Below are 9,476 nucleotides of genomic sequence, written 5' to 3' on the forward strand. Positions count from 1 at the left end.
GGTGAGTCCCCCGCCCCAACCACTTACAGCAGGGGTGGCCAACGATGTTTTTTTTTGCCTACAACTCCCATCAGCCCCTGCCAGCATGGCCAATGGCTAGGGCTGATGGGAGTTGTAGGCAAAAAAAAACAAACACCATCCGGCGAGCTGCCATTGGCCACCCCGACTTAGAACTTTCAGGTTCCCAGCCCAGCCTCGAAATGGGGGAGATTCTAGCAAGCCTTAAAGGCATCAATGCAGGAAGGACATGATCCACACGGTGGAGGCTAGACTGCAAAGGCTAGATCAGTCTCCTTTGTCAGCTTTTTCACTGGGGAAAGGGGGAGGCGTTTTGGCCCGCTACAGCACCCATACTGCAAGAGGTGTCACTCAGGGTTCAAGCTAGGGCTGAACCTATCACAAACTAGAAATGGAGCTTCTTAAGGATAAAAGCAAGACGGTGCAAAAAAAAAAATCCAGACTCTGGGCTCAGAAGCAGCTCCCACCTCCAGTTTCCACCGTGATCGCAGCAGGGGCAAGACGGAGCTTGGGTTCTTCTTTATCAAGCCGGTAGAAAGTGGGAGGGATGGGGAAGAGGAAAGAGAAACTCAAAGGCAATTGCAGTAGCTCCCGCCTCCACCCCACCCCGACAGTTTTTAAAAATTTTGGCCGGTAACAAACAGAAACCCTTTCAAAACTACAGGAATAAAAATAAAAAGGGAAGGGAAGAAATCCAGTCAGAGTGGGAGCCTGGAGAACTGCCCCCCCTCACCCACTATAAATAAGCCATGTCAAGCTCACAGTGAAGCTACAGTTGCTACGGAAATCACAGCCGGCTGTCACGGGTTGAATGTCACGTCGTGGAATGGATCGTGCTCCGGGTGATGAAGATCCTCTCTCTCTCCTGGCCATCTAACGCCCGCTGTTGATGACGATGTCATCGTACTCCTCCTGCAGAAGGGAATGCACGTGAAGCTGCCTTATCCTCTTGGCCCATCAAACTGGCAGCAGCTCACTGGGGTCTCAAGCTGAAGTCTTTCACATCACCTCCCACCTTGTCCTTCTAACTGCCAATGCTGGAGATTGAGCCTGGGACCTACTGCGTGCCAGGCAGATGCTCTGCCACTGAGCTCCTCCCCAAAAATACCTTCAGGTTTTGAAGATGGCCAGGAGGATGGTGACATGGGGGAGCTGAAATCGTGCCCCTGCGCCATTTCCACTGCTAACCCCCCTTAACTGTTCCCTCAGCTTCTGAGGCTGATCATCAGCAATAAGCAAAGCTGGAAGTAAATATTTTCCCAAATGCAGACTCATCCCAGAAGCTGTTGCATGGCATAGAAATAGAGTCCTGGAAGCCTCAGCTTTCATTTAATTTTTGTTGTTGTTTAAAGTTCAAGTTTCTAGCTTTCATGATTGGGAAAGGCAGTCAGTAGCCAATACCTGGTGAGGTCCTGGGAAGGGGAGGAGGGCTGAATAAGATTTCCAAGAGCATCCCTTTTGTGACAAATACGTGCAAATACAGTGATTTAAGCTAATAATAATTTTTTCAATTATGCCAACATCAGAAATCCTGCACACTCACATGATGTGCTTAATTGACACCTAGAAACTGTACAGTGTTTCAGTGTTCAAATTGCTTCATAACCAGGGCTTTAAAAAATTTTTTAAGCAGGAACACAATTCCCGTTGGCTTGGCATCAGGGGGTGTGGCCTAATATGCAAAGCAGTTCCTGCTGGGCTTTTTTTAAAAAGCCCTGCGCGAAACAATTGTCATGCCAGGGGTATGGCCTAATATGCAAATGAGTTCCTACTGGGCTTTTTCTACAAGAAAACCCTGTTCATATCCAGTGTTCCCTCTAAGCTGAGTTAGTGTGAGCTAGCTCACAGGTTTTTTAGCCTCCAGCTCACACATTTTTGTCTTAGCTCACGAAAAATGGCCCTAGAGCAACTTAATTTATTCAGTAGCTCACAACTTTGATGCCAGTAGCTCACAGAATAGAATTTTTGCTCACAAGACTCCACAGCTTAGAGGGAGCATTTGAATCATAACTATTGTCACAATCATCCTCTCAGAAGCCATGTAAGAAAGGCCAGAATTGTCCCTCATGGGGTAGATGAAAGACCAAGGCAGAAAGAGAAAGAGGCTCGCCCCAGGCCACCAAGGAAACTTGGTACTGAGATAAGACTTCAGTCTGCTGCAACCTCCCGCATCACAGTTCAGTCTCAGCAACTAAATGCGGGTTGTAAATTTCCGATTTTTTGTGCCACAGTATTCTGATTTTGTTAGCATGTCTGTTGCTTTTTCTTGAACCGAGATTGCTGTAATCAAAACAGCTGCCTTGTATTTGCCTTACATTAAGAGATCTATGTAAATATTTCAAACAAGCCCCCAGAACCTGGCGGCAACCCACCCGCAAATCAACGTCCCAAGCTTTGGATGTGTATAAAAATTAATAGAGATCTTGTAGCTTTTAAAGAGAAAGCATGGCTTCATTCCTGCAGGAGCGTTTTTGTGGAGAACGGCCCACTCTGTCAGATTGTGGGTCCTCATTAGGGAGATATTTATACATGAAGTCAAGAGGAATTAAAAGAAAGGTGTGGCAGGATCAAAGCACCATGAGTTGCAGGAAGTGCTGAGTGAAACATAATGATGTGGAATTCAAGCATAATCTTACCCCACCCTTCCTGTGCTCTGTGGTCTCTTGACCCTGTTTACAATTTTATCCCTTGCAACCGTGGATCCCTGCAACCATCTAATGGACACTACTTGCATGACAGTTTAGGGCAAAGGTCCTTAACCATGGGCACCATGGTGCCTGCTGACACCTTTTCTGGTGCCTGCCAAGTGTTTTTAGAAAGAAGACTGCAGATTTATACCCCGCCCTTCTCTCTGAATCAGAGTCTCAGAGCGGCTTACAATCTCCTATATCTTCCTTCCCCACAACAGACACCCTCTGAGGTGGGTTGGGTAGAGAGGGCTCTCACAGCAGCTGCCCTTTCAAGGACAACCTCTGCCAGAGCTATGGCTGAACCAAGGCCATTCCAGCAGCTGCAACTGGAAAAGTGTGGAATCAAACCTGGTTTTCCCAGATAAAGAGTCTGCGCACTTAACCACTACACCAAACAAGAAGCGGGTGAGGCAAGGTTTGTGATTAAGTAGTGGAGATCTGATTGGCTGTGCAGATTTTTTAAAACATTGCTTCTGTAGCAGCTTCCATCACAGCAAAAGGAGTTACACTGTGTTACTGAAGTTAAGCTGTGGCAATCATTTTGTTGCTGTGCCCACATCGTGCCATGGCAGAATTCCAAAGGTGTCCATGGGCACAAAAAAGATTAGGGACTCTGCTTTAGGGGCTGGAATAAAAAAACTGTCAGATCATGGAATCACAGAGTTGGAACGTACCTCCAGGGTCATCTAGTCTAACCCCCTGCACAATGCAGGAACTTCACATATACCTTCCCTGCACACATACATCCCCAAGATTTTCAAGGTGCCATAAGATCCCGTTATATTTCTGTTGCAACAGAGTAACCAGTCTTCCCCTCTGGAATTATTTCAATGTGTAGCAATTTGGTGGTCCAGAACACATTTATACCTCCTGGATCATAAAGACAGAGCTAAAAGATCTGGGGGTGGGGGGTAAGCCTTGACATAAATTAGAGTTCGGAGTGAGCAGTGAAGTGGCCAAGTTTGCGGATGACACTAAATTGTTCAGGGTGGTGAGAACCAGAGAGGATTGTGAGGAACTCCAAAGGGATCTGTTGAGGCTGGGTGAGTGGGCGTCAACGTGGCAGATGCGGTTCAATGTGGCCAAGTGCAAAGTAATGCACATTGGGGCTAAGAATCCCAGCTACAAATACAAGTTGATGGGGTGTGAACTGGCAGAGACTGATCAAGAGAGAGATCTTGGGGTCATGATAGATAACTCACTGAAAGTGTCAAGACAGTGTGCGTTTGCAATAAAAAAGGCCAATGCCATGCTGGGAATTATTAGGAAGGGAATTGAAAACAAATCAGCCAGTATCATAATGCCCCTGTATAAATCGATGGTGCGGTCTCATTTGGAGTACTGTGTGCAGTTCTGGTCGCCGCACCTCAAAAAGGATATTATAGCTTTAGAGAAGGTGCAGAGAAGGGCAACTAGAATGATTAAAGGGCTGGAGCACTTTCCCTATGAAGAAAGGTTGAAACGCTTGGGACTCTTTAGCTTGGAGAAACGTCGACTGCGGGGTGACATGATAGAGGTTTACAAGATAATGCATGGAATGGAGAAAGTAGAGAAAGAAGTACTTTTCTCCCTTTCTCACAATACAAGAACTCGTGGGCATTCGATGAAATTGCTGAGCAGACAGGTTAAGACGGATAAAAGGAAGTACTTCTTCACCCAAAGGGTGATTAACATGTGGAATTCACTGCCACAGGAGGTGGTGGCGGCCACAAGTATAGCCACCTTCAAGAGGGGTTTAGATAAAAATATGGAGCACAGGTCCATCAGTGGCTATTAGCCACAGTGTATGGAGCACAGGTCCACCAGTGGCTATTAGCCACAGTGTATGTGTGTATATAACATTTTTTGCCACTGTGTGACACAGAGTGTTGGACTTGATGGGCCGTTGGCCTGATCCAACATGGCTTCTCTTATGTTCTTATGTTCTTATAAATTGAGCTCCCATGTAGCTTTTTTTAGCACTGTGAGAAAATCAAGAATTGCAGGGTGTTCAGTCAGGCAAGGCTGTGCATATGCTGCAATTCTCAAAGTGCAAACAAAGCACAGAATTAATTAAGGATCTGTTTGTTAAAAGATAACCTAGTCATTGCAGTTTTGAAAAATGCAACGTAGCTTATCTACAACCACAGAAATGTTCCGCAAATGTGTGCAATTTATACAGACTGCAGAACTGGTTTCCTGGTTGCAGAATCCCGATGTATCAATTCAGGACACAGAATCCTGTAGAGACCTTGAATAGCGCTTAAAATCACCTCACTGTTACTGTCCAGGCTCTCTTCCGATTCCCAGTCAGGCTCCTCTGACCCAAACTCTCGCAACAGCTGAGGGATTTTTTGGTCAGGCCGGTGCACGGCGCTGTACAAGGGTGTGTAGCCGACATACATGCGGGCCTCTGGGTCAGCTCCGGCCCGCAGCAGGTACTCCACCACCTCGGGGTTCTGTGATTCCACCGCCAAGTGAAGGGGACTCCGGCCACAGCTCAGCTCCTGTTGGCAATGAAGACAAAGACTGAGACGCAGAAAGACATGGTGTCTCTGAAACTGGCTGCTCTACCACTAGAACTATTCCAAAATGGAACTACAAGGCCTTGAATGAAGCAGGCAGGCTGATATGGCATGCCAGAATTAGCTGAACGTGGGGCCCTGGATATACGCTGCAATAAAGTTTCTAGATATCATGGTAGCACCCATATGCTCAAAAGCATGTGGGAAATGCCTACAAAAAACTCAGAAGCTAGAAGGATACGGCTGAGTAATATTCCTAATGGATGTTGGGGGGGGGGGGGGGGAATTTCAGCAGCTTTGCCCCTTTCTCCAGATTAAATTACACCAAATAAAAGAAACTAGGTAAATTACAAATTTGTACAGCGGGTTACAGTTCAGGGGCTATGTTAGTGCAGAATGTCCCATTCCTGTTGATTTAGACCATCTCATGCTGTGCAATCTGTCTTAAGTCTCATTGAGAAAGGGGGACAATATAGGATGGAAATAAAATAAACAGGAAGCACTTTCTTGAGGGAAGGATGCCTGAACACCCCCACAAACGTTTCCTGTTTCTCTTACTGAGAACATCACAGAGTCCTTTTGTTTCCCTTAAAACTAACCGGTTTGTTGAGATCAGCGCCTGCCGCGATTAAGAGACTGACCATGTCCAAATCTTTCCGCAAGACAGCAACGTGGAGGGGTGTGTAACCTAAGAAAAGAAAGAGCAGGCAATTCAATGAAGTTCAGATTCCATATCATGGTATAAATGGTATGAGGGCATCAATGCAACTGGCATCATTGAGGTCACACAAGCGTTCTCTTTATTTTTAACAGATAAGGCCACTCTGCCATGTGTGTATGTACATAAGATCCTTTCACGTCCCTTACATATAAGGGCATTGATATGTTCCGGTATTGCCTTTATGAATGTATAAAGCATATGAAACTACCTTATCCAGAATCAGACCCTTGGGGAGGGACGGTGGCTCAGTGGTAGAGCATCTGCTTCATAAGCAGAAGGTCCCAGGTTCAATCCCCGGCATCTCCCACTAAAAAGGGTACAGGCAAACAGGCATGAAAAACCTCAGCTTGAGACCCTGGAGAGCCGCTGCCAGTCTAAGTAGACAATATTGACTTTGATGAACCGAGAGCCTGATTCAGTATAAGGCAGCTTCATGTGTTCATATATTTTCATATGTTCGACTATGGGGAGGGATGGTGGCTCAGTGGTAGAGCACCTGCTTGGTAAGCAGAAGGTCCCAGGTTCAATCCCCAGCATCTTCAACTAAAAAGGGTACAGGCAAGCAAGCGTGAAAAACCTCAGCTTGAGACCCTGGAGAGCTGCTGCCAGTCTGAGAAGACAAGACTGACTTTGATGGACCCAGGGTCTGATTCAGTATAAGGCAGCTTCATATGTCAATCAAAGTTAGTATTGTCTACTCACAGATGCTGGGGACTGAACCTGGGGCCTGCATGCAAAGCAGAGCCACAGCCCCTCCCCTATGAATAATAAGTCTGTCAGGTGTCTTTCTCCCTGCACCCTTAGCCAGGTTACGCAAGTCTGGGATTTTTTCTTTCCTCAGAAGGAAAAAATAAGAACTACATATGGGCTCCTTCCTCATACTTATGAGAACTGCAGAAAGCTAAATTTGGCATGATGGAAGATCTCCCCAAAAGATTCAATTCTAACTTAAAGAGTGTCCCCTTCCCCCCTCAAACATACTATGCTCCAGGAAACCATACCATCATAATTGGTGCAGTCCAGCTGTGCCCGGAAGCCGTTCCCAAGGCAGGGCCTTTGTGACACAGGAAGGGTCAGGAGATGCTGTGCACATTCCCGCCGCCCTTCACGACACGCCAAGTGCAAGGCCGTGTGCCCCCCCTTCTCCTGCACGCACAGCCCCGCTCCTGCTGATACCAATTTGCCGACGAAATCTGAAGCGTCGAGGATCACCGCAATGTGCAGCGCTGTCTGGAGAGAGAGGAAAGCATGACCTTGAACTCAGGACCCTTGGAGAGAGGGGAGTAGGGTGGAGCGAGGTTACCAGAAGGGACTGAGGTCTGGGATTCCTGCATTTTGGATCTAGTGGGGTGCAAACCTACTGAGATCCTTCCCCCACCTGTTTCCGGCTCAGTGGTTAAAACGTGGGTCCCCAAGGAAAAACAGAGGCTCTATGGAGCAAAGGTGCTCTCCGCTCAATCCCACCTGTCCGAGGTCATTTTGAATATCCAGATAATCCGTCCCTTCAGTGTACTGCAGAATGGAGTCCAGAAAGGCCTCATGCTCATGGATTACAGCCAGGTGGAGGGCTCTGAAGGCAATGGGGGAAGAATAGATGCTGTTTAAGAAAAGGTACTACTCAGCCATTGGACAAGATGGAGGGGAGACTATGAGAGAGACACTGCGAAGAGCTGCAGCTTCCTTCATCACTGAAGATGCCCCAGCAGTTGAACAGAGCACTTATCAAATACAGAACCTGTTTTACTGCAGAACGTAACCCTGATACGTCAGATCTATATTTATTTACTCAGTTTTAAGACCCGATGGGGACCAAGGTGCTTAGTCCCACGTGCAGCAATGTAGCTGGATACTCTTTCAGTCCACGTAAAACCAGCACACGTTGTGTGTGGATTCTGGAAATTCTTACTGTTTAATTTTCATTCAAAAAGTATATACCTAGAGAGCAGCTTTTAAAGTGTCAGGCTGGAAATTTTTCCAGCTAATGATACCTGTAATAGCTGTTGGAGCTGACAGCTGCTACTGGCACATGCATAAACAGCTGCATTAGGAGCAAGCCAAGTGAACCAACCAAGAGCTTACCCTGCACAGCTTGCCACACAAGTACTTGCCCGAGGTGCAAATGCCCCTCATCTCATGCAAGCCCACAAGCAGCAAGCTGTATGCCTACATTCGCTTAGAGAATATTTCTGGTCCAGTTTCTTTCTGATGCTATTTCCAGTTTCCAGTCATTATCAGAGCCTTCCTACGCATGCCACGGCCTCGAACCTACTGCGGTACGTACGTGTCACCATCCTCGGTCACGAAGCCCAGGACATGGTGCAGCCACGCTTCAGGGGCCACAGCTGCCACCTCGCCCTCGATACGCACGGCCCCCACGCCTTCCACGATGCCCCCCACGTCCTCGTCACCCCCCAGGGAGTCCCCAAGGGCTGAGTCCAGTCGCTCAGAGACGTCCTCCTCCTCCAAGACTTTGGGGTGCCCACTTGGGCTGAAGGGGCCAGGCTCAGGGGTCACAGCCTGCCCTCTGGGCTCCATCTCCACATCGCTGTGGGCAAGCAGGTCTCCTCCATCCCCTTGCAGCTGGCACAGCTGGTGCTCACTGAGCGACCCCAAACCGCTGTCACACCACTCGTCAGCCACGGATTCCAGGCGCTTGGGCTCTCTAGGCCCTAAGTGGGCACTCTGCCCTTCCAAGAAGGCCATGGCCAGCCTAGCCCAGACCTTTACAATGCAGCCCCAGAGAAGGGCAAGGCCATAGGGGGAGCCCAGCCAAAGACCCCCAGTCCAGCTCCAATCTCAGGCTGCGGCTGGTCCTTCGTCGACTGCTGTTTCTGCTGCTGCCATGGACCAGCGGGGGGGGGGGGGGATTTCAGAGACCTGGGGAATCCCCCAGCTAACGTCTGAGCGCAATCAGAAGAGCATGCCGGGAGTTGTAGTTCTTGCCTCCCCCTCCGGCTGCCGGTGCATGCTGGGAGATGCAGTCCCTCTGCGTTGCCTCTTGGGTATTGTATAATGGGAGTGAATGGAGAAGCGGTATTGTTTACCACAGTCGCAGAGTGTCTTGGGAATTGTAGTTCCCAGAAGTTACAGGTGTCCCTTGGCACCTTAAACAGTTTTATTCCAGGGTGTTTCCCCACCCCCCCTGTTCAGAACAAATAAAACGTTGTAGGTCTTAAAGGTGCTACTTGACTCTACTTTAGTCTTAAAATTCTATTTCTGCAAGTGGGAATTCTTTTTGTTGTTATAGAAGCCCACATTTATTAATTTATGTCATTTTTTGAAATTTTTTGTACTCCTCTTGGATTTTATGCTTTCACTCGGCCTTACTATCTCTCTGATTATTTTGAGATATTATCTCTTTTTGTTTTGGTTGTTTTGGAACGGTGTACTAAATACTACCATAAACAAGCAACGCGAGGCATGGCGGGAGAATTTTTATCTCCGCATTGGCCCGTCTCCTTGGTTTAAGGCTGATTGGCTAGATTGTGTCAGGTGATTTGTTTTAGTCTTCGCCTACTTGTTTTTTCCCGTGTCGTGAAGCAT

General features: G+C 47.7%; 1 protein-coding gene and 1 non-coding gene across 2 annotated transcripts; one reads left to right on the forward strand and one right to left on the reverse strand.

Moving 5' to 3' along the window:
• Positions 1-746: 746 nt before the first annotated feature.
• NFKBIB (NFKB inhibitor beta) lies at positions 747-8,701 on the reverse strand. Its single transcript, XM_060258367.1, has 6 exons — positions 8,215-8,701; positions 7,398-7,503; positions 6,935-7,163; positions 5,812-5,900; positions 4,961-5,194; positions 747-930 (listed from the first exon to the last, which is right to left on the reverse strand). Exons 1-6 carry the CDS (start codon positions 8,634-8,636, stop codon positions 892-894), a joined length of 1,119 nt encoding a protein of 372 aa, XP_060114350.1. The 5' UTR covers positions 8,637-8,701; the 3' UTR covers positions 747-891.
• On the forward strand, positions 6,164-6,240 carry TRNAM-CAU (transfer RNA methionine (anticodon CAU)). Its single transcript has one exon. It is a non-coding gene; the product is annotated as a tRNA-Met (tRNA).
• Positions 8,702-9,476: the final 775 nt, after the last annotated feature.

Source organism: Heteronotia binoei, chromosome 17, assembly GCF_032191835.1.
Source record: "Heteronotia binoei isolate CCM8104 ecotype False Entrance Well chromosome 17, APGP_CSIRO_Hbin_v1, whole genome shotgun sequence".
NCBI lineage: Eukaryota > Metazoa > Chordata > Lepidosauria > Squamata > Gekkonidae > Heteronotia > Heteronotia binoei.

Excerpts from the sequence above, each read along its gene's own strand:
- NFKBIB (XM_060258367.1), bottom strand. The coding sequence starts at position 8,636 with ATGGCCTTCTTGGAAGGGCAGAGTGCCCACTTAGGGCCTAGAGAGCCC. Across the intron at positions 7,504-8,214 it reads GTGACCGAGGATGGTGACAC|AGCCCTCCACCTGGCTGTAA; the intron begins GTACGTACCGCA and ends CATTGCCTTCAG. Across the intron at positions 5,901-6,934 it reads GGACTGCACCAATTATGATG|GTTACACACCCCTCCACGTT; the intron begins GTATGGTTTCCT and ends TTCTTTTCTTAG.